This window comes from Sebastes umbrosus, chromosome 10 (genome assembly GCF_015220745.1).
Source record: "Sebastes umbrosus isolate fSebUmb1 chromosome 10, fSebUmb1.pri, whole genome shotgun sequence".
Lineage (NCBI taxonomy): Eukaryota > Metazoa > Chordata > Actinopteri > Perciformes > Sebastidae > Sebastes > Sebastes umbrosus.
In genome coordinates this window covers 19444674-19470288 of record NC_051278.1, presented here as the reverse complement: position 1 = coordinate 19470288, position 25615 = coordinate 19444674, and the positions used below count along the sequence as shown (strand labels likewise).

General features: G+C 41.2%; 1 protein-coding gene across 1 annotated transcript; it reads left to right on the top strand.

The window, feature by feature from the left end:
• Window positions 1-2103: 2103 nt before the first annotated feature.
• On the top strand, window positions 2104-25158 carry pibf1 (progesterone immunomodulatory binding factor 1). Its single transcript, XM_037783334.1, has 18 exons — window positions 2104-2645; window positions 3665-3765; window positions 4374-4572; window positions 4697-4816; window positions 6689-6822; window positions 7099-7207; window positions 7327-7446; window positions 7550-7611; window positions 7769-7894; window positions 8370-8468; window positions 14849-15014; window positions 16886-17036; window positions 17425-17515; window positions 18677-18779; window positions 20920-21050; window positions 22985-23069; window positions 24509-24688; window positions 24986-25158. Exons 1-18 carry the CDS (start codon window positions 2370-2372, stop codon window positions 25037-25039), a joined length of 2307 nt encoding a protein of 768 aa, XP_037639262.1. The 5' UTR covers window positions 2104-2369; the 3' UTR covers window positions 25040-25158.
• Window positions 25159-25615: the final 457 nt, after the last annotated feature.

The window sequence follows — 25615 nt, the reverse complement described above, 5'->3', positions numbered from 1 at the left end:
AAAATAACTCATAAGTTATGCATTAAAACACATTTTACGTTTTTTTTTATGTAAAGCAATAAAACTCTGGGTTTAGTTTTGGTTGGCCATCTAATGCTTGTTCAATGAAAACAGAGCAGAAGAAGGCAGAAGAGGGATAGTTCATAAGGAGTAGTTGGTTTTATAGCGCCCCCCTGCGGTCAGGAGGAGGTACTGCATGCTCTGTTCATTGTAACGCCCCACAGGCGAGTGGGCGTTCATTGTACTGCAGGCTCATCACCACAGAGGGCGCTGTAGTCAAGTCAACGTCACTCAACTAGTGATGGGAATTCCGGCTCTTTTAAGTGAGCCAGATCATTTGGCTCAGCTCACCAAGAAGAGCCGGCTCTTTCGGCTCCCAAACGGCTCTTCATTTTACCACTTCTGCCTTTAGTAATTCAGCAAAATTTAGCTTAAGCTGTTTTGACCTATGATTAGTGTGTGTTCACATATATCACTTAAAGGGACTGTTTGTAACTTTCAGAAATGCTTGTTAACAGCGACACCTGTGGCCGTTAAGTCAACGAAAGTCAGCGTCGGGCTCGCGCTTGTGCTTGCTCTACATAGACATGAACGAACATTGCTCAAAACAGTGAGGCGACACACGTCAGCTAAAACCACAATATCACTCTATATTTCACCTGCTTGGCAGTAATGTTAGCTGACCAGACGAAGGTCTCTCCATGAATCACTGCTGATCCTAGTGTTGGCTTTTCCTGCTTCAGCCTCCGGGGCAGGAAGAGAAGCGTTATCGTCTCCGACTGCGTCCGCAGGGAGACACCGGCACCCGGTCGGAGATGATAACGTTTCTCTCTGCGGAGCCCCGTCACTTCACAAGACACGGAAAACCTCTGTTGGTCTGGAGGAGCTGCAGCATTTATTTCTGCACAAACGTCCACTGTACATTCACTAGATATTCTCAGAGCTACGAACTCTTCTGCAATGTGTAGTGTGCGCGCATGCACGTGAGGTGGAGCGAGCTGTGAGTGAAGGCAAGCAGGCAGAGGAGCAGAGGAGCAGAGTACAGCAGAGACTCCGGCCCTGGAGACCAAAGCTACGGTCTCCTTCTGGCCACGGTCAGGGGGTTGGAGCAGGAAGAGTTGACACTGTTTTGCAAGACGGGCTTCACTAGATATAAAGTTTTTTTGGTGCTTCCGTGTAGTTTGTGTTGGGAGTCTGAGTCTGAACAGCGTAGCCTCACGCGCATGGGAAACCGACCCGGTAGATCTATACTTGTAAAAAGTTACAAACAGTCCCTTTACTTAAAGGGACTGTTTGTAACTTTGTACGCGCATAAATGTAGCAGGTCGTCACACATGCGCGCTCACATATGCGCGTTCGCGTGTGGCCGCTGCCTCTCCAACTCTGCCTGCCTGCCTTCACTCAGAGAGCATGCGCGTTCTCACCTCGCTCCACCTCTAGACGTGAACGCGCGCTCACTCCTCACTGCAGAAGAATTAGTTTAGCTCTGAGAATATCTAGTGAATGCACAGTGGACGTTTGTGAAAAAAAATGCTGCAGCTCCTCCAGACCAACAGAGGTTTCCCGTGTCTTGTGAAGTGACGGAGCTCCTTAGCTAGTAACGTTACCCTCTCGTTACCGACCGGGTGCCGGTGTCTCCTCTGCTCTCTCCGGCTGCGGGAGGAGAGAGCAGGGAGACACGCTGCAGAGCCCCGCTGCTTCAGCCTGCACTTAGGCAGGAAAAGCCAACACTAGGATCAGATCTAAATCATGTTCATGGAGAGACCTTCGTCTGGTCAGCTAACATTACTGCCAAGCAGCTGAAATATAGAGTGATATTGTGGTTTTAGCTGACTTGTGTCGCCTCACTGTTTTGAGCGATGCTCGTTCAGGTATATTGAGAGCGAGCAAGCGCGAGCCCGACGCTGACTTTCGTTGATTTCACGGCCACAGGTGTCGCTGTTAAGAAGCATTTCTGAAAGTTACAAATATTCCCTTTAAAGAAAAAAGAAAGAAAAAAAAAACGTCTCTCGGACGGGAGCCGGCTCTTATCGTTCACTTAAAAGAGCCGGCTCTTAGAACCGGCTCTTTGAACCGGCTCTTAGAACCGGCTCGTTCGCAACCAACACATCGTTGTGTAGCCTGTTGGCGGTTAGCAGGCGGCTTGAAGCGGGACCCTTAAACATAAAAACACTCCGTCAGCTCCGGGGTGTCACTTTAACACTGTTTTGGGGTGTAGCGGTATATTATACTTTACTTTATGAGTACATTTCTAGTCTGTTTGAAGCGATATATGCTAACTAGACTGGTGTTCAGTGCGGGTTTGTTCTGGTTGCTACAGTAACTGTAGCTAGTTAACGTTATCTAGCTTTGACCACAACAACACAAACATGCCTCCCAAGAAGCAACAGCTGAGGCCGACAGCAGCCAACGCGTCCAGCTCCCTGGACCTGGAGTCGGAGGACATCAGCCTGGAGACCACCGTGCCCACCACCGAGGACATCTCCTCGTCCGACGAGCAGCAGCAGCAGCGGGACGGATCCCAGAAGGTGACCCGCCAGCTGATCGAGAGGAAGCAGCTGCTGCACAACGTCCAGCTGCTGAAGATAGAGATGTCTCAGAAGACACTCATCATAGACAACATGAAGGCTGACCACATGGCCAAGGTAGAGAGGAGGAGGAGGAGGAGGAGAGAGATTTCATTTCATTATGTAGAATACAAAAAAATAAAAAATATATGTGTATGTATACAGTGTATTGCATGTTGTATTGCATGTGCATATTGTCTATTATAAATTGTATATTATCAATAATAATTTGTGCATATAAGAAAAGATAACAAAAGTCAATATGATTAAGTTAAATATGTAAGTAATGACTTGGTATTGTGATTAAGTTATATTATAAGTAATGAATTGGTATTCTGGATTGATACATTTATATTTTGATAAGGATAATTATATCAGAAATGAATTTATATTTCTGTGTGACACAGATTAAAGGTAATAATTATAAATAATAATAATTATAGTTAGAAAAATTTAATTAGACTATATGTATGGCTCAATGAGGAAGCTGGTTAATAATTAATAATTTACTTATGGAGAAGGGGTGGGATTAAATAAGTTTATATTTCTTCTCACTCCTTTTCAAATATGTAAATTAAGGCATCAAGTGTTTGACAATTTGTTTTTCTTATGCTTTTCATTGTATGTAAATACTACTTGTTTCTGACTGTCCACTTGTTGGTTTGATCATTCTTTTTCTTTATTTTTTATTAATCATATTGACTATTTGTTATCTTTTCTTATATGCGCAAATTATTATTTATAATATACAATTTATAATATACAATATGCACATGCAGTACAACATGCAATATATACATACACATATATATATACACATACATACAACGCACATTGCACAGCATGCGCACACTGCATACCACATATACATATATATAGACATATATACATGTATACAATACACAGCATCCGCTTATGTGGATATGTGGGTGTAACTTATCCCCAGCTTGTGCCTCATATATCATATTATTCTCACATTATGAGAGGCACGAGTTACTTGTAGCTACATATGCCCACCTGACAAAGACAGATTTCCAACATTTTATTTGTCGGAATAACCCCCGTGATTGTTTCCATGCATGTGTTTTATATGTCAGACTGAGGAGCTGGAGGAGAGGCTGAATGATGCTCTACATCAGAAGCAAGTTTTGGCCCTGAGACTGGACAGCCAGCTGAAACTGACTCAAGAGGACAACAGGTGAGAAAAAAGTGGAGGTGGCGATGGACAGTGAAATATGCTTTAGGAAAACTGCCAGGCCACTGTAGTTGTTGATTTTTGTTGTTTTGAACTATGTATATTTATTAAGAAAAGAAATAACTCTTGAAAAGGATGATGAAAGTGCAGAAAAACTGACAAATTTATACACAGTTTGAGCAATTCATACTTGATTGTTTCTCATTTAACATATTTTTTGTTTTCAATAATTTTCTACAGCTACAGTCGTGTTTTGACAGTCATCTGGTCTAGCCACAATTAGAAAACACATCTTACTGGACAAACGGAAAAACCAAACACTGGCTCTAGATAAGGCGATTCTCGCTTTCACATCGGCCACCATTCTCCTACACGCTTGGCTCAAGGGAGAAGCTTCAGTTGGATGCAATCTGCAACCTCACCACTAGATGCCGCCAGATCCCACACACTGCACCTTTTAAGATGATCTAGAAAATATGAAAACTTGAATAGCAATATGTATTTGAAGCATGAAAAAGGTTTTAACCAGGATAACTCTACCTGTGTTAAATTATCTATCCCGTCACTTATCTGGTAAGCACGAATGTGCTAACAAAGATTGTCATCACCAGGAAGCAGCAGGCTCTGCGTAAGCAAGAGATGGAGGCCATCCTGCTCAGGCAGCAGCAGCTGGAGGAGACCAACCGGCAGCTGTGTGAGAAGGCTGGAGAGCTGCGGAGGTCTTTCAGGGACCTAGACATCTCCCAGGACAGGTACCAGGAGCTCCGCGACCTCCCTGACGACAGAATCTCTATACAGGAATACATAGCTGTGAGTATATGGGAGCTTGCCCTGATCTCTACAGCACCTTGTTGAAACAGAAAGACAAGATATGATACAGTAACATGTATGATGAAGCTGAAATGGCGACCCTTTCTCTGCGCTGTATGTTTAGATGCGTTTCTACGAGGTGGTGACTCCTCTGCAGGTTCAGCTGGCTGAGCTCAGCGTGAAGAGAGGCAGTTTGACTGAAGACCTGGATACACACAGAACCCAGATGAGGGCTTTGATGGAGGTACGGCACACATACACAAGCTTGTACCAAAGATGCTCTATAACAAAGATGACGATGGTCCAATATAAGGCTGTCACGAATATCATATTTTGGGCTTCGAAGCTTCGGTGAGAAATATTCAAAGGTATTCAAAGCTTTGCGGCGCGGCGCAGCAGGCTGACATGTTCTTCTGTCTGTCTGTGTCCATCTCCCCCGTTTCTGTATCCGGGACCGTGCCGCTGCCGCACTACTGTACACACACACACACACACACCTCTACACACAACAAACAGCGATATCCATCTGAGAATCACTAATAATGATTAATGTTGAATATTAATATTGAATAATGATGTGGAATTATTTCTTACTTCATGGGTTATTTTGTGATTTATACATTATTATTACATACTTATATATGAAAAAACAAGCGAAACAAAAAACAAAGCATTCGAATACTGATTTAGAGGTCGATTACCATGGCAACAGTCGAAGCTCCGAAGCATTCGGGTCAGCCTTAGTCCAGTCAGTGGTTCCCAAACCTTTTCTGCAGGGCCCCCCTTTGCAGTTAAAAACTTGTATCAAGCCCCCCCACAGGCCAGTGCAGAACCATGCATCGTTAATATTTAGCCTCGCCATGCCCGCCTTTTTATAACTCTGGGCCCTCTTTAGGGGTCGCACCCCTCCAGTTCCTAGTCCAATACTTATTTTGGTGACTATGGGGCGAAAGATTCGGTCATAATCTGTGTTCACTTTTTCCATTAGAGTTAATAGACTCAGGACCTGTCGCTAGTCTCTTAAAAGGGCGGGGCAGTGGGGAAAACCCACGTGACACAGATACAGGAAACTGACTCCCAGTGCACCATCTCCTTTCTGTACTGTCTCTGCTTCTACTACACCTCTGTGTTGCATTCTCTCATCTTTCTGTACGAGTTTACATGTTTTGACCCATTTTATCTCACTCACTCGTGCATTGTATTCTTTATGTTCCATCACCATTTTTTATTTCTACTTCATCTCTGTTGAAATCATAGACTGTGTGTACAGTGTACAGTTCAAATAAACATAACTGTTGAACAGCATATCATCAACAATGCCCTGCTTTTTGCAGCCTTTTCATGTGTTTCATAAATCCAGAATACCAATCATCAGCTGCATTTTTTTGCTTTTTTTTAAATGCTCAAGAACAAACGCACTTTAAACAACCACTCTCTCCTCCAGGTGTCGAGTCACATATTTAGAAAGCATAGTCATGAAGAATGCAGAAAGGTTCAAGAGGTGCAGTTACCTTTAACCTAAATGTGAACAGGCACGAGACACGTAAGCCACCTGAAACGTTAATGCTAGACGTGTCAGTTACTCAACCTCGAAATGGTAATTTTCACAACCTGCAGTGTTTAGAATGAGAGCGGTGTGATTTACAAAAAAATGCCATCCAGTCAATCAAGTCAGCAGTAGCCCTGTAGACATACAGTTAATGACACGTTGATGAGATAATGAAGTAGCACAGAAGGCAGGGTAAGAATCAGTGACAATCATGAGACCCTTTGAGAGTGAATGAGCGTCGTTTGAATGCCACAGAGTATCTAGACGGTGCTACTGAACAGGTGCTTGATGTTACAGTTTATTTTTTTTCCCCCACTTAAATACATCCAGCAGTTAAATTACCCATCAGCTCAAGAGCGCTCGAGAAAAAGGATGTGATGTTCACTGCATGAATTTGCTATTATAGAATCGTCAGGGACTATATGACACTGTTAAGACAGCATGCAGTGAGATGCTTGTGGACATTTTCTTGACAGGGATTCTTACTGAATTCCTGCTTATTGCACAGAGTAGCTAATAATATGAAAACACCATGTAATGAAATGTTCTGTGTTTGTGTTTCCACAGAGCTACGAGGAGGAGCGGCGGTTACGTACTGAGTTGGAGTTGAGGAGCCAGAGACTGACCCTGGAGCTGGCCGATACCAAACAGCAGATACAAGAAGGAGACTACCGCCGAGACAACTACCCTGCTGTCAAACGGTGTGTGTGTGGGGGATAAGTTTGGGATTAAGTCAGCCGTCTACCTTTGACTCCATTTGAACGCTACAGTGCAGTTTCGGAGAACTTATGAAGGAGAATCGGAGCAGAAGTTTTTGAATGTTGCATGCATCATTACTTTAGTATTATTTAGTGTTTTAGGTATCATGAAAACAAAACTCCAGAACACTTTTAGTCTAGTCTAGTTTCCCACCTATATTTAAATTGTGGATATGAATGTTGCAAGTTCAAATGTATGTTTTACACTGTGGTTTATAGTGAGCGGGACAACTTCGAGGCAGAACTGAAGGAGTTAAAGAGAAGATTTGAGACACTAGACTCGACTCACACCGCAGTGACCAGAGAAAGGAACACACTCGGCAAAGAGGTGCTCCACTCACATACACACACACTCACCGTATATTTAAAGTCTCTTTGGTTGTACTGTATTCTGTTAGTTAGTTTATATTTATAGTTAATAGTCATTTTTCTCTTCTTGGCCTCCAGGGGGCGACATTGCAGCAGTCAGTGACTCTCCTGCAGAAGGACAAGGAGTACCTCCACAGGCAGAACATGGAGCTGAGTGTCCGCTCTGCACATGGAGAAGACCGCCTGGAGAGACTGCAGGTCCATACAGTTGATCAGCTAGGAGGCTCATCTAATACAACAAGCATTCAATGATAGGAAGGAGTCTTCTAACGTGCTCTCATTTCTTGATTCTGTGGTCCAGGTGCAACTAGAAGACACTAAGAAGGCGAGGGAGGATGCCTACGAAAAATATGTAGCATCCAGGTTAGGCTCTGCTGTTTTACACCGGTCACTGACAGCCAATGTTCTAGTGTTTTTTAATGTGGGAGACCTAAGCTGTGCCAAAACACTGATATTGAATGTTTTATCTGCCAGCGACATTATGATTCAGTCTGTTTAAAGTTTCATCTTTCCTCTACAGAGACCTTTACAAGTCAGAGTACGAGACCAAGTTGAGAGAGGAGCTGGAGAACATCAGGCTGAAAACCAGTCAGGAGATAGACAATCTGCAGAGAACGTCCAGGGAGATGTATGAGAGGGAGAACAGGTATCTGTCTTTTTTTATAAAGAAACAGAATGTATGTATGTTGGTAAAAACTATGAACAAATATCGAGTGCTATTCAGACTAGATTATTATTTAGCTGACCAGTTTTCAGACAAGACTTCAACACTGGTGTTGTGTATCTAAAAACAGAAGTCATTTCATGATGTTCATTCTTAATGATCATGTGCAGGTGTAGCCTGTAATGTTATTGCAGAAAGCTGTGTCTTCATTTGTTTTTATATATTGGGGCAATGTTTTAGGGAAGAGATGAATTGTGCACACACCAAAATTAATAAAGACAATATGGTTTTTTTTTCAACCACTCATCTAACATAAGCAGCAATTGAAATAATAAACACATATGCAAATATTTCAGAAGAGGAAGAACATCATAATAAAAGAATAAAGGCTTTTTTATAATGCACGTCATACCAGAACACGCTGATGCCTTTGTACTATTTGCGTGTATTTGATCAGGAACTTGCGTGAGGCCAGAGACAATGCGGTGCTGGAGAAGGACAGAGCAGTGGCTGCTGATAGAGACACCCAGTCCAGATATGACCAACTGCTGGAACAGTGAGTTTTACCATCCATCACACACACAGGTGCCCATACAGTTCATATCATACTATGTTTACATATATGTTGAACATTGACAGGTGGGTACAATTTAGTTTTCTGCTTTTTCTTTTGACAACAACTCAGACAGTAAAGTTTGAAGTGTCAGTCAAAGGATTAGTTCACCTGATTTACAACAAAAAACACATTTTCTTCCTCACTTCTAGTGTTATCTAGCCATGCAGATGAATTGTATTTGTTTATCATAAAGGAAATACCTCCTTTATTTAGGGACAAAGGCTGAAAACAAAAACAAACCAGACCCCTCAAAACCTGGACAAATAAATCCAAACATACAGTATATACCACTAGAAGGAAGGGACAAAGTAGTTTTTTTTGTGACTTGGGTGAACTAACCCTTTAATATGGTTTAAAGTGGGAGCCAGTAAACAATATATAAGCTGCGTTCCGATCCACAGTGTACATAAACAGTAGTCCCTACCCCCTGCTCCCTGTTCCGGGAATGCCAGTTAAGGGAACTTCCCTCTACAAAATTCCTCCATTCAGAACACCCTGCAACGTCACCAACGCAGACATCACTTCCTCTGTGCGTTGGTAACGTAAACACCTCGGATTCCTGTTGCTGCTACTGTGGAAATTTTACACTATTGAAATAAAATATTGAATATCTCCTGCCGGGACCCTGAATTAATAGTTGGATATCAATAACATTATCATTTAACTCAGCAATATTCAGCGAACAGCGATGTCTCCAGAGCACAACGCCGACCGCAGTTAACATTAGCGGCAAGCATAGCCCTATGCTTGCGCTCCAGCGAGGCGCAATAACTGATTGGTAATCATGCTTGTCAACTTGCGGTGAGGTGAAAAGCCGTTCTTCAGTTCTTCCCTACACAGTTCACAGTTCTCTTTGAACTGAACATTTTTACTCCCTACGGTTTGGAATCTTACTTTACATGGCTGAATACCTTGTGCCACATCCACTTCGCAGGGAACTATTAGGCGATTGGAACGCACCCCTAGTATAGTAAAAGCTTCTTTATGACTAACATAGTTTCATTTTTTAAAATAAAATCTTTTGTCTTATTCTTCTTCTTAGTATTCACCATTTCTCAAATCTGCAGCAGCTACCTGCAGACCAAGTTGCACTCAATACTTTTAGATATGAATAAGTAATTAATACAAGATGTAGTATTTTAGCAAACATCGCCATTTGACAGTTAAACACTAAAAACTAAAGTTGTAGTCCAATAAAAACCTCATACAACAGCGGCTTTTACTTCCTGAATGCATTCAGGCTGTAATAAGGAGAGGAACTTCACCTGAGGGTATCTGTTAAACTGTCAAGACAACCTGGACTATTTGGTGCAATTTTCTGTTGTCAAGCATGTGTGAATTCCAAATATGACGGCACGTAGTTGAACCACATCATTCCGCATCTCTGTAGTGTTAGCTTGTTGTATGCGGGGGGGTGGCCAAAGCCAAATTTAGCAGGCATCATTGTAGGGATCGACTGATTATCGGCCGATATTCGTCATTTTGCCGATTATTGGTATCGTTATTTTCTTTAACCGATAAAATAAATGAGTTTATAGATGCGCTACTTTGGCTCTGATCAGCCTCCTCTCTGTGTCAGCCTGCTGTCAGTGCTCTCCACTGTGCAGTCTGGCTCAATGTCCCGCCCACAGCACTATCTGATTGGTTACACATCATTAGCAATAACCAATCAACACTGAAAGCTGCCGCTCCACAGACGTGCAGAGAAAACACACAGACTCAGCTCTGTTGAGCGAGCGGGAGCCGAGTCCTCTCTGTAAGACGGAAGATATTGAAGTTGCAAAAACACCACAATCTTATGATCTATTTATATGATGACAAGCGTGCCTAGTTTCCCAGTTACACTGCTGAAAATGTCAGAATAATGCAGTTGTTGCAGTGATATTCAGTTAACGAGATAATGGTGTTTATTTATGTAGCGTTAATTATATCTCTGAGTAATGTTAGTGACGGTGCAACTGAAACTTATTTTAGCTGCTAATTAGCGAACGTAAAAATTACTCGCCCGTATGAGTTGGTGTGCTGAGATTTTCATTTTTACTGCAAATGTATATCGGTTCAAAATATCGGTTATCGGTCTCCTTGAGTATTAATAATCGGTATCGGTCGTGAAAAAAACATATCGGTCGATCCCTACATCATTGCTGTGTCTTAGTTCTAAATGTATTTATTATTATACCATAACTTATATTCAGCTTGAGATCCTCTGTACCTCCCTGACAGCTGTGAGCTTGTTGTTGCTCTGATGCTGATGTGTGAGCCAGTGGCAGTCTGTCATTAGCACATGTTGTGGGAGCGGCAGGGCTTTGGTGGCTGTGGTTCACCGTCTCTGAGTAAAGATCACATGAACGCTTTGCTTTAACTGGGGGAGGAGGGGGTCCCGAGGTCAAAAGGAATTCAGAGTTTGCTGAAGGGCAGTTTAATACTAGCAACTGGTGTCACTGGCCCGGTCACATTTTAAAGGACTCCTCCTCCTCTACCTTCGGGTAAAAGGCTGCGCAGTATTATGACAAAAACATCTCACTTTCACAATATCACTTATCCCGAAGCAACCCACATCATAAATGCTCCACTGGTTGCATAAACACTTTAAGGGCATGAGCCATCTGGTCGCACTGCTGTATTTATTACGGTTACTGTATTGTAATTATGGCAATGTGTTAGTAGAGTATAATACTTTCAGTGCAGATTTAATGCAAAGTGAGAGTAGGGCTGCAACTAACAATTATTTTTAGGGATGCACCGATACGACTTTTTCAGTGCCGATAGCAATACCTTGGCTCTGGGTGTCGACCGATGCCGAGTATCGATCCGATACCAGCGTTTGATCAGCTGTTTGCCTCACTGTGTGAGAGTCACTGGGATCATTCTTTTATGTGTAAGGCAACATCAGGCCTGACTTAAACACCGTTTTCCTAACTTTGTAAGACAAAATGTAACAAATAAATACATAGATATAAATTTACTGTATTGTTATTTATTATTAAAATAATAAATCGTACACCAGCAACTTGGTAAAAAATCTTCAAAATTAACAGGATCAATTTAAATAAAAAAAAAAATTAAACATTAAACCTTTTTAATGCAGCAACAAATTGGTCAAAACTTAAACAGGAATTCAAATTCTAGTATATAATGTATATAGTATATAAACATACAACTGAATTGAATAGATCGGCCCGATTGTCACCGATACCCGATCCAGCTCTTTTAGTCAGTATCGTCCCGATATCCAATCCGGTATCGGTATCGTTGCATCCCTAAGTATTTTCATTGTCGATTAATCTGTCCATTATTTTCTCAATTAATCGATTAGTTGTTTGGTCTATAAAATGTAAGTAAATGGTGGGAATTGTCAATCAGTATTTCCCAAAGCCCAAGATGACGTCCTCAAATGTCTTGCTTTGTTCACAACTCTATTATATTCAGATAAAATATTCAGTTTACTGTCATGGAGGAGTAATGAAACCAGAACATATTCACATTTAAGAAGCTGGAATCAGAGAATTTTTTTCCCCTTAAAAAACTACTCAAACTGATTAATCGATTATCAAAATAGTTGGCAATTAATTTAATAGTTCAAAACGAATCGATTAAATTGTTGCAGTTCTAAGTGAGAGAAAGGATACTGTGTAATTCTGAAGACTATTTTGATGCTGAGGAAATCCCCTTAAACTGTGGCTAAGGATTTTAATTAGCTTCTTCAGACTTGCTTCAATTTTTTTCTTGTTCTCCACAAAGCTGTTGCATTGACAAAGCCCTTTTGTTTTTTTGTTTTTTTCAGATTTTGCATATTTTAATTTAATGCTACTTTGTAGTAATTTCTAAGCATTCCCAAACATCCTCTCAATAATTTGTATCCAAGTTGCTTGTCACTATCTCTGCCCCAAGCAAAAATGCCCATCTCAGTATAGCCTCCAAAGGTGCCTCTGGGTCATGGTCTTGTAGGAAGTTTCAAATCTTGCGTGGAAATTGCAACAGCTATATTGTGAGCCCTGCTGCGCGCACGCACACACATGCACACACATACTTTAAGCTGGCAATTTTTTTTTCTTTTTGGAGGAGTTATTTCAGTCAGCCTCCTGATTGCAACGTGTCCTGTTTTTGTGCTGCATACAAACGTATCTGTCTATGAACAAATGATGTGTATTTGCACCAGATTTTTCTAATCAGACACACATTTTGGAAATATCGAAAGGAATTATGTCGAAAAAATGTGTTTCATGTCTTAATGTACACTCATGTTTCGGTACTTAGTGAAGCATTTTTGATTTTGTTTTAGAATATTGTATCTTTAACAGACAGACAGAGACGCTCACACATACACACACACACACACACACACACGCACACACACACACACACACACACACACACACACACACACACACACACACACACACACACGCAGCAGCAGCAGCAGCAGCAGCAGTAGTGTCCCTGTCCTGGGTTACTACTACATACCAGTCATTTCTCCAGATCCAAACCACCAGCTGTTGATCTTTCCATACACACACACATACACGCACACTTCACTCTCCCTTGCTCTCTCTCTCTCTCTCTCTCTCTGCTGCGATCACATTCCCTCTCTGTGTCCTATCGCAAGCCAGCAATGACAGATGCGAGCCACAAGCCCTTAACCCCTAACCCCACGCATGCCCCTATTTTTGGGGCAAAGAATGAGGCGGAGAGGCTTGAAATGGCGTCAGATGATTGTAGCATAGAGGAGCAGCTTGAATCTCAGCGCTCTTGTTTCAGAATGCTGGCTAACAGGCCAGTTACGGTGATTGACTTGTTCAAAACAAAAGACAAAGTACTGAGTATGGTTTTCCATTTTCACCTCTCCAACAGACCTGAACTTTGCTGTGACGAAATTGCCTCACGGGGGCCCCAGAGTCATGTGCTCTGTAGCTGTCAATGTTGGCATTAGAATAAATTATAATTTGAAAGTACAGAGAAAGACTGTGGCTCGCTATACACTCCTCTGATAAAGTACGTTTTTATTAGGAACGTTTTTCGTCTTCGCATCTAGATCGCAGCCGCCCATTGATACAAGAAGCCATGAAATGTCGACCATGTGTACATGTCTGTCACTGTGAGCACCCAGCTCAGGCCTGCGCTCTATGGATGATGAAATCCTATCAGGTCAGCTGTAATCGGGAGTTATTAATATTATCCAACCAACCTCCATGGTTTAATAGAGTCTGTGTGTGTTGGGGCTTGAAAGCTCCCTGAGGAAGAGCACTAGGCTCAATGACCGTCGCCTGTCTTTGGTTTACTTTAAGGGCTGCAGCTTTCGGTTGATCTGTTGATTAATTATTGTTATTAATCAATTAATTGTTTAGTCTGTAAAACATCTGAAAATAATGAAAAACGCCCTTCATAATTTCCCAGAGCATAAAGGGATGTGTTTGAATTAGAGATGTTCCGAAGGCTTTTTTTGTCCTTCCTGATACTGAGTCCGATACTTGCGTTATAAAAACAAATATTGTTATCATTATTATTATTTAACAGCTTGTTGGATTTTCCTCTGTGAAATATTATCTGATAAATGACTTAAAAGATCAATCTTTTATCAAAATTATCAACCATCTCTGTTCATCTTGTGTTCTGTTTGAAATGTAATGTTGATTGACATAAGAAAGTTTGAAGGTGCTTTTAACTGTCTCTGTGTTCTGTGCGTACTTTCCCATCCACACTCAGTTATGCAACAAGACGTTGACTTAATCCAGAATTATGTCATCTGAAAACCGAGAATACATTCCGTTTCTTTTCTAATTACCAGAACACTAACTACTAAAATTACTAGCACTTAAGTTGAAACACGTTTCTCCAGCTGCCAACAAGAATCATGAAAGATCAAACAAGACCAAACATTGCTGCAGGTGTCATTGAGAAATACGTGCAACCAAATAATTGAAGACCTGCCTTCCCGCTTGGTGACTAATAGTAATACTGTAGTTGCCAAGCTGTCAGGCACCACAGAACACTTTGAACATAAAAACGCACCGTAAAAAATGTTCTTTGCTCAAGGCACGCTAAATAGGGTCTTCCTTGCCAAATCCAAAACAAACATGTCATCATGCTTATATCATCAAATGTGATTGTATCTATATGAAAGAATACACTGCAACATATGTTTGAAACCACCAGTCGTGCCTGAGCTCAACCAGGAGCCCAGAGCTGAGGCTACTTTCTGCATCTGTCTGCACCAAAACACATTATCTCACTTTATTAACACACCAACTCACATTCATATTTAGGGATCGAAGTGTGTGTCTAACAGTCTACGCTCCACCTGTGTGTCTCCATCCATGCAGGTTCCGTCAGCTCCAGCTGGGTACTGACGGCCGGGTATCAGAACTATCCAGCCAGGCCAAGCTGCACTCCTTCGAAGCTGAGCGCGCTCAGATGGTCAAGGAGGAGACGGAGAAGGCGCTGGCCCAGTGCCAGGTGGAGTGTGAGAAACAGCAAAAGAAACTGGAGGTACTCTAAACATAAAGATAAAAAGGACAAGATGTTTTACTTGTTATAGGGGTATATCCATTTACTAGTCTATCGTAGTGCACTCTTAATTACTGCGTGCCTCTCCCTCTCGTGATTTGATTTTGGCCAATTAAAACTAGGGTTGGTAATGTTGAGATACTAGCAAGAGTATGCTAGATTTTTTAAATTATCCAATGTACATATTTTTTCATAGGGGCGGGACTTCTCTATTGTTAGTACTTTTTGTGAGAGCATTTGATTTATTGATTGCTGTCGGGATGTAATGAGAATTTCAACTAATATAAATGAAAATGTTTACGAAGAATACTACCAACCCTACCTTTAACTTTACTCATTGGTTTGAAGTTTAGATAGATATTAAATAATGAAATGTGTGCATATGCCATTAACAGATTCAGAAATCCCCCTTTGTTCATTCAAATTCAATATTTTCAACAGCAAATAATAATCAATATAACTGTGCTCAGATTTGCAGATTGTCACCTTGAGTGTTTCTTTAATGAAAGTCTCAAGGTTCTTCATTACTCCTCAGTAACATTGTGAAAGCTAAAGTAGTACTAACATTGCTTACATGCTGCAAACATCATATGAATACAACCAAAAATGATGCGTTAATCATTGTTCTGTTCACTTAGGGAGTCCAGCCGTAGTACTTAAAGATTAATGTTCCACTCTCTGGAATATGTCTATCTCTCTTTGTATGTCGGTCCGGTGGCTCCATTCTTATCTCTGTCCACTGTAGCACACCCATTTATACAAGAAGTTAATTGAGTGCAGATTGTTCCTGATGTCTGGATGCACTTAGCCGAGGTCCACCTCTTCACCTGTATTTAACCCTGTCCTGCTCGCCAGAGGGACATGCATGGTGAAACGATGTATTGCACATGATCATGGAGGGAAAAAGGGAAGGATGAAGATCTTTTCTCTTTTTAAAAACACAGTGAATGAAGAGCTAGTTTAGGTTTGGAATTTGTTGTTTAGCTTTGCTTTTGTTTCAGTTCTTTATAACAGTGAGGTTTAAAACTATTTTTGTAATAAAAGGCCTTTTTTATTTCGATTTTTTTTCTCCTCTTGTCCTTTCACTTCCGCCTTGTTGTGAATGTTTTTGTCTATGCTTGTAATGAAAATGAGGAATGGTAGAGGTCAACATTTTTTAGTAAATGTACACTTCTATACTTTTCATATTTACTATGACAGCAACTCTGAAAGACTAACAGGAGTTTCAGTGTGAATAACATAAAATACATTTCAATCTTTCAAACTGATTGAATGAAAATTGAGAATGTTATTTAATTTAATTTCAGCTGATAATTAGTGCTTCAATATTGTTTCAACAATATTTTTCTTTTTGTTTAAAATTTTAAAAAAAAACTAACACAATTTGAAGGTTGAAAATTTCCCTTTTGTGTATTATATAGTTTTTTGTGCATGTAAAATGACTGCAATGTTACAAAGCCCAAAGTCCACACCAAAAGGGAGTTACTCTCCCCCACAGAAACACTGCTCCTGAACTGCCTGAAACGCCTCGATGGAAGTCCTGTCTTTTCTTCCGTAACATGGTGATGTCACCAAGTAACACATTTGCATAATACCTGCCTAGCGGCTAGTATAAATATAAAATACAAATATGCACCTGAAAATGAGCATCAAAGGTATTTTATTATGAGCATTATTATGAGCATAAAAGGTCCTATATTATTATTTAACATTATTTTGACATCATTTTGTAAAATAAAAAAAAAATTCAACTGGTCACCACAGTTAACAATGCTGAAATAACCGTCATTTGCTCTCTATCTCCCCCAACTCCTCTCTATCTTTTCTCTCTCTCCTGTCCTCCTGTCCCTCAGCTCCTGACCCAGGAGTTTTACAGGCTGCAGACATCATCAGAGAAGCGGTCGGCGGAGCTGCATGTTCAGAATGCCGAGCAGGCATCTCGGCTGGAGACGTACGAAAAGCTTGAGCAAGAGTTGGACGAAGTCACCATGCAGGCTGCCGAGAGTAAGAACCGTACTCATTAGGTTACACACATTACTGTGAGGTCAGAAAGATAAAAGCAGGAACAAACACACACTGCTTCCTTCAAATTTCTTGGTCTGGCATAAGAGAACGTGTGTAATAATGTTAACAGATAGCATCGTATTGGATTAAGATGAAGGGAACAATAATGGGAAAATTAGTAATTGCTATTGTGGAGCTTTAATTGATGTCTTTGTGACAGTGAAACAGAAATTAAGGAGAATAGAAAGATGTTGTGTAGCACGACAGAATTTTACTACAGGCTTGTCTGGTATTTTTACAAAATCCTAACACAGTAGCAGGACAGATGAAAAACAGCCACACGTTGGAGATGTATATAGACCGTATGTGTGTTTCTGTCTGTTGACAGTTGAGAATGAAGAGGAGGCAGAGAGAGTTCTGTTCTCATACGGCTACGGAGCCAACGTTCCCACAACGGCCAAAAGAAGGCTAAAACAGAGGTACAGCACATGACACACTTCACATTTCAAGGAGAGGACACATTGGCCCTGTTCAGACCTGATATTAACATGCGTCTTGAGTGATCCGATCACAAGTGGACAGCTCTAAGTACAGGTCTGAACGCACTCAAGACGCATTGAGGACTCATTGAGATTCCGATCGCTCAGACCACATTCAGAGGTGGTCTGAATGTACCGTATACGATAGTGTATGGCCACATTCTTTTAGCAGTGTGTACGCGAATGTTTCCTGGGCCACGTTAAGGACCGCCTACTCAACTGACATCCGGCTTGGATCCGCGGGGTCTCACTGCGCTCCTCATGTGAATAGACAGGCAGACGCGAGTGCTTGTCTCTCGGACTTGCAGCATGGAAACGGCTTCTCTGCACAATTATTGTATCCTGTCGGTACAACAGGAAGTACAGGAAGTGCATTATTATCATACTGTCGCATGCTTCATCACCCAAGACGCATGTTAATGCCAGGTTATATCAGGCAGATATTGGATTTGTGCCAATACTTATTTGGTCGTGGTCACCAGCCGCCAACCGCAGTATACCTAGCTGGTATTGTTTTTACCTTGAGTCTGTGTCTTCGTGTATGTGTCATCATGGCAAAATGTTGTCATGGAGACAACTACTGTATCGGGAACTACCACAGAGGAGGTTTTGAGTACTTTGCCAGGTGTTTATATTGCTGTCTGTCTGTGGACAGATATAGTCACCGCAATAGCGTCACAACAATGCAAGATGCAGTCACGAAACCTCATAGGTGTGTAGTTGAGATCAAATTGAATTTCGTAGATGGGTGTGGTCTGAGCAATCGCACCGGAAGTAGGGGCTAGGAATTGGGGAAGCCCTCGGCCCAATTTGACGTCACAGCTGGTTTCAATCGCAACGTGGTCTCTAGTTTTTGCATGTTGTTTTTTCTTTTGTTTGTTTCTTTTCTAAAGGTGACACCGAATACGCTTGCATTTTACTCCACACTCCACACTTGATTTGAAGCATTCTTTTTTAGCCAAAAACTCAAATTGATCCCAACTGCTGTGGTTGCATAAACTGTAGGGGTAAACAACGTGGAGGTACACACGAGTGTAAACTTGTTGGTGTTGTCATGTTTTGGAATTTCCAAAACTGTGATCGTGTTTGTGTGTTGTGCAGCGTTCACCTGGCCCGCAGGGTGCTGCAGCTCGAGAGGCAGAACACGTCACTGAGGAGAGAGCTGGAGCGACACAAGTCACAGGCAGGACAGATATCTGAAGAGGTAAACACACACACACACACAGCATGCAGGTGTGTGCCTGCCTGGGGACCGTCATTAATGATATAAAGTTGAATTCAACATTTAAAAAAAACAAGACTCAAATCACTGCAAGTCAGTACCTGCAACACACACTTGTTTTCCCACTGTCACACGTCTCCTACAGCAACTCAGATTATGTTTATTCCACAGCTTCTATCAAAGCCATATGATTTATTTCAACTGGTTTTTACCTCTCTCTGATGACATTACACGCTCTCTTAAAAGTGCTAAATTCAATATCCAGAGCATTAATATAGCAGCAAACAACTATTTGCAATGTAAAGATATATAGGAGTAATGTCTACCTAAGCAGAGAATGAAGTCACTCTCTCTGTATATGTTGTAATATGAGCTTCTCCTTGCTTTGTTGACATCGCGCGTGCCTTTTAGTGCATGTTCGTGCATGTGAGCGTGCCCCACTGGCTAGCTTATGTACGCTGCTCTGCGCTGCTCTCATACGGCGGTTACAGCTGATGGACGGTGTCGTCATGGAAGCGCAGCATCCACCCTCCGGTTCCCCCTCACGTTAACAGTTATCTTTCTGTCGGAACTTTCCCCGTTTTTTGTTCTGTTAGCACCGTGTTAAGAGACCATGCTAAGAGCAATTGAGAGGCAATAGAAATGCTCCCAATCCCGTATTTAGCACCTTTAAAGACAGACTACAAAACAAAAACGAGAATTTAGCAGCTGGTGAGGTCGGTCGCCACATCAAATACATTTCAGGATTCCTTAATGAGAGTGTCCTCTGCCTTTTTTTGAGACTTTAAACAAAGTTTAACAATGGTCCTGCGTCTCTGATTCTCTGAATCTCCGTTTAAAGCCGTGCCAGGAAAATGACAGGTTGTTTGGGAGCAGACAGCAGACATCTCATGTTATAAGAGAAGAGCGAGGAGTTTGTCTTAGTACCTGTCACACTTGTTGGCACAGTGGGAAACAGTGCCAGAGACCGTGACGGCCACGCTCTTTACTCTCCCAACAACCCACCAGGCCAATCATTGAGGCTTTTGTTGTGTTTGGCATATCGTGTGCAATGCTGAGACTTTAATTTTGGGTGTGTGTATTTTGTCTGTGCGTGACTGTGTGTGAAGTGAAGTCACATGTCTACTGCTCATGCCCTGACGCTGAAAATCATCCAATAAGGTTGAGAGCTTTTGCTTTGCTTGAGAGAACGACAGCTCTGGCTACCAGTGCGCTTGCTTCTTTTTCTTACTCCTTATTATAATCTCAATGAGAGGAGAGATTGTGCAAGCTAGAATAGAGAGGCCAGGCAGGTTTGAGACTAAATAAGCCAGCCATTCAACTGTCAGGTGTGACTGACTGGTAATCGTCTGGAATGCCTCATTATTCATCAGGCGTGAAAGAAAAGGGTGAAAAATTATACTTTTTATTCACTAGGAAGGGTGTTAACCACTTAACCACCCACACAGACGCCCTGACTAAGTAACTATTGTCCTTACCCTCCCACCCAGTACTACTCACTCACTACAGGCTGACTGTAAAAGTGGTTTAATGTGTAACACCCTAATTGTTTGGCAGATTTTTTGCATGATACTGACTGAGTAATATTGTATTACACACAGTACATTTTGACTCTTACATAAGGGATCATCAAAAAAAAAACTATAAAGGCGCTTTTCTGACAGTGATTGCAAGAAAAAGGTTGTTAAGATTATGAACGTACACTGACTACTTTTAATAAAAAGGATACAACTTGGATACGCCTTCATAAAAACTCACATTTATGGGCACTCAAGCAACCCCTGATGACATCAGAGATAAGGATATTTTGGCCGTGGTTGTTGCTTCAAGAGTCATTCATACATATCAGACAGAATTGCTCTATTTTATAACATTAACCACATGTAAAGTCATTTTTAAAGTGGAAATATTGCTATGTCATGTTCAGTGTAATGAACATCATGATGACAGACGTTCAGTTCTCCACGGATCGTTGACTCGCACAGCACGTTAAAAAAATGTAGACCAGAGTCTCAGGTGTATTATTAACTGAATTGGGACCTTAGTCGACCCTGACATCGTGTACGCAAACTCATTTCTCTTATAATTGGTCAATTTTGCACATATTTGTGTTGTTCCACAGTTGATGGCAGCCAACCAGCTGTTACAGCAGACGCAGCAGCCCTATAGCTACCTGATCGAGACCGTGAGACAAAAGGAAACGCAGATCGCCGCGCTGAAGGAACGCCTCGCCTCGCTTGAGGACGATGTCAGGTACATGTACAGAACACTCCTTCACACAAGAGGAACACGCCACGCTATACGAGAAGGAACTGAACCGAAAAAGAAAATGAATACGCATGATTTTTTTTTTTTTAATTGAAAGTGATTAGGTTTCATGTTGTGCCAAACTCTTTGTTTATTTTATTAATCACATTTTGTATCTTGTAATTTACTCATCATGGCAGCAGGCCATACCTCTCCACCCTTGGGTGTCTCTGCTTTATCCCTAGCTCCCTTTGTCTTCTTCTGTGCCTCTCACACCATCATCATGTCTTTATGCAATGCTGCATGTGTGCATGCGTTTGTCTATGCCAAATAAGTGAGCGTTTCACATCAGCTTCCTGGCACTGACCTAAATCTCCCCTGTCCCCCCCTCTGTATTTTAACATGAGAAATATGCGAACTGACAGACTGCAGGTTTTCTCTTGCTGCTCACTACCACTGAGCTCTCACCTGAGGCAAGCAGCAGAGCGAAAAAAAAATCCTTTAAAATCCCAATAAGCTTCTCAAATCTCCCCATCTGACAGAGATATTGAAGTCTTCCTGTGGCTATGCACTGCTATCAGTTTAACAGCAGAGACACATATTCTCACTTGATGTCCTACAGTCTCTCTGTCTTCTTAAGTATTGATTTTATTCACACTTTGTTTGGTGATATTCAAAACTGACAACAACAGTGTTTCAGCAGAGGCAGATCTCAGTCTATAAGACCCACAAGTTTAAAGGTTTAGTCCAGACTTCTCCGTGAACAGCGGCGAAGCTACCAAGCCACTGTTTCAAGAGATGCAAGATGATTTGCTTTAAAGCACCACCATCACAAGCTCCTGCCTGTGTGTTTCACAACCCCGGGAAAGAACACTTGGACAGTACTGTAGAGAGTTTTTCCCACAATATAGAAGCCTAACAACCTTGTAAAAAATATTATGTAGTATGTTTTAGAAATTCATGACTCGTGTTTAATTTATGGCTTGGCTGTTGAGGGTTTTATTCCACTGATTTATACTCACAGCACTAGTAAACCAAACTGCTGCCATTTAGATATGTTTGGTTTATAGTCCAGCATTTTTTGCATACTTAAAGGTGCTAAATGCAATATTGGGAGCATTTCTGTTGCCTTTACATAATAAATAGTTGTTTGCTGCTATATTAATGCTCAACATTCAAATAATAATGTATACCACAGCTCCACACCTGATCCCGTGTTGACCCTAACCTGACCCCTACCTAAAGCAAAATAAAAACAAATCTAATTAACAATGGACATCTACTATATACAGTTTATATTACCCCCCCTCCCCCCTCCATTTTCTAACGTCATCACTCTAAAAGAAATGACAAATCCTCAATTTGCGTAAAGTGATTCAGTGTATTAAATTACTTTTTTTTTTAATAAATCAACTTTCTTTAATGAATAGAATGACGTCAGTGCCTCCCTCTGTGTGCAGCGGGCAGGAGAGCAAAGTGAAAATGTTGTTTTTGAAAGGCTAATATAATACTAATAATATTAGTGGAGTCTGATCTTTATCTGCAACTGTGCAGAACTAATGGGTTTAAACAGCATGTAGTCTACTAAGTAGCAAAAAAGACTTTTGTATAAATTATCAAGTAAGTGTGTTATTATGATTTTAATTATACATGTGCAAATGTAATTTTGACAACCTCAGAGCAGACAAATCCTGGCACACCCCCTGTGAACTTTGGTACCACCCGAAGGGGGGCCCGAACCCCAGGTTGGGAAACACTGCCTTAAAGAATCTCATATACCATCAATCAGTGATTCACAGACTAACTTGTTCAAAAGGTTTCCCATGACGCTTTAATTAATTAGAATGTTGAGTTAATTGGCTTGCAGGAAGTACAGTAGTGTTTTTCTCTTAACTCGAGATGTGCTCTCTGTCTCTGCCTGTTTTTGGGTGTAACCCCAGTTCTCTGAGGAAAGAACGGACTGCATTGCAACAGGTGAAAAACAGCATGGCTGCCGATCTGGAGAGACTCCTCAACCATCGAGAGGTACCTCATGATGAAGATATTCGCCGTTTTCTTTTTTTTGTTAGCTACGATCATATGTAGTTGTGACAACCACATTCAATGTCTTCCATTCTATTCCAGTACATTGGGCTGTTTCAGATTGTTGAGGAACAGTAAAGTCCAGCAAAACCTCCCTTTGAAAATAGAGATTTATTAGTGAAACCAACATGTTGCAGCACATGGCTGCTGTCTGCGTCTGACAAGGTCAGAGTACTGCGGTTGATGATGTAACTGCTAAACCGTTCTGTGGAAACTCAAATTCTCTTTTCCACTTTTCAAACTGTAGCGAAATATGAAAATCTTTGGCCATTTTCAAAGGGGTACCTGTGAGGGTTTCTGGACAATATTTGTCATAGTTTTGTGTTCTTAATTAATTTCCAATAATAAATATATACATACATTTGCATAAAGCAAGCATATTTGCCCAATCCCATGTTGATAAAAGTATTAAATACTTGACAAATCTCCCTTTACGGTACATTTTGAACCGATAAAAAATGTGCGATTCGTTTGTGACTAATCGTGATTAACTATGGACAACCATGTAATTAATCGCGATTAAATATTTTAATCGACTGACAACCGTACTAAAAATATTTAAATATAACTTAAGACAAGGAGGAGCAACAAATTCTCACATTTGGGAACGTGGAACCATTAGATGTTTGGTATTTTTGCTTGAAAAATGCAATTAATCAATTATCAAAATAGATGCTGATTAAGTTTCCGTTGATCAACTAATTGATAAAAACAACTAATCGCAGCGGCTCTAAAATACACAGCCTTTTAATATCCAGACAAGTTATTGCACTGTGTTGCAACGCTTCCTTCAAGATTGCGTGTGCTCGTATGCACGTGAGAGTGTATGTCCCCCCCCCAAGCCAGCCGTTTGCTGTTTGAAGTATGTGCCCTGTCACAGACAGCTGTTCCTCAGCTTGGCTGTTTGGGATACCACTGGTGTGCGCGTGTGTTTTTGTGTACGTGTGTGCGCTCGTGCGTGTGTGTGACATGCCAGGGCTCATGTCCTCAGGGGTGATAAATAGAACCGTGAAATGGCCCAGAGTCCTCCCCTCTGCCCTGCTGCCACCCCTGCAGACCCCTTGAGCTTGTTGAGCTTATTGCAAGTCGTCCCATAGTTGGAGTTCAGCAGACAAAACATGTCACCGGAAAGCAGCAATAAAAATTCCTGAAAACATACATTTTAAAGCAAATGTTTCACAAAATGTTGAAAAAGTATTATCTTAAGATATATACTATTTCAAACATACAAAATATTTGTAATACAGAATTTCCGTCAAAATGTACCTGGTGATTACTGGCATTTCGACATTACACTCGCAGTTATGACTCATAAAGATTCCTGTTTATTGGTTCACCTTTGTTTTCACATCCCTTTTTTCATGAACCATGTGATTCTCCAGGAGTTGGCGGTGATGAAGCAGGTCATGATCAGCATGCGGTCCGTACAGGGAGAAGCTCTAAACCTGTTGGAAACAGATAAAACTGCTGTCAGGTCCTCTGGTGCTGGAAAACACCAGTCCAAACGTATCACCAGGACCACAGAAGAAGAGTCACCAAACAAACCCAAACCCACTGTGTTTGTAAGTGTCTGACTTGGCAACACCCTTATATGAGTCACACCACCTTAACCTGCCTGGACAGAAGTTCAGAGAAAGGAGCGCTAGGAGTTGACATGAAATCATAAATTGCATTTTTTTCATTTAGTTTCATTTGAGCTTTTCACTGCAGTCGGCTGAGCAAAGATAAGCTGTAGTGTAAATCTATGAATCATGAGAAAGTCAAATAGGTGAGAATATCTTAAGAATCCAAACTCCTGCTTGTATGCACTTCATACTTTTCTAATCATCATTTTTCCTCTCTGTTTCTTTCATTTGCAGACTAATAAAGAAGTTCCTGATTGGCACCACAAACTGAAGCAGAAACCCAAATGAACACCCATTTCTGTTATTACTGGTGCTATGAATTGTCACTCAGGGCTTTAATAATATTATGATTTTATCAATGTTTTTCAAATTTCAACAACTTTTGAAATACAAAAACAGAAACCGTTGCTGGTGTCTGAGTGTTTTGTTGTTCTCATCCTTGGTTACATATTGTTCAGAGAGGATAAATTCCCCGCGGACTGGTCCAAAACCAGAGGTATTACCTTCCACGGGGTACACATTCCTAGCTAACTGACTGCCCAAAAATTCCTCTTTCTTGGCAGTGGTCTATTTTATTAGGTCTGTCTATCATTATTTCCTCATCTTTTCCAGGTTCGCAGATACTGGTGGCTACAGACAAACAGCATTGCAGGAACCTTAGCCTCTGATTTGCACGAGCTGAGGCTCCTTTGGGTTTAAATATAGACATAGTAGGCATACCTTTATCATTTCAGACCATGTTCTTATCGGTGTCATATTAAACTCGACCAGAGGACTGCTTTAAAGCTGTTTTGCCTACAATACTTCACAGTACACCACCTTCTTTTCCTGTTATTGGACATGGACAGAACATGCAATATATTA

What these genes read in the sequence shown, in the direction of transcription:
- pibf1 (XM_037783334.1), top strand. Translation starts at nt 2,370, where the DNA reads ATGCCTCCCAAGAAGCAACAGCTGAGGCCGACAGCAGCCAACGCGTCC. An exon ending in CTGACTCAAGAGGACAACAG is followed by an intron (nt 3,766 to 4,373) that starts GTGAGAAAAAAG and finishes TGTCATCACCAG; the next exon opens with GAAGCAGCAGGCTCTGCGTA. An exon ending in GAAAAATATGTAGCATCCAG is followed by an intron (nt 7,612 to 7,768) that starts GTTAGGCTCTGC and finishes TTTCCTCTACAG; the next exon opens with AGACCTTTACAAGTCAGAGT.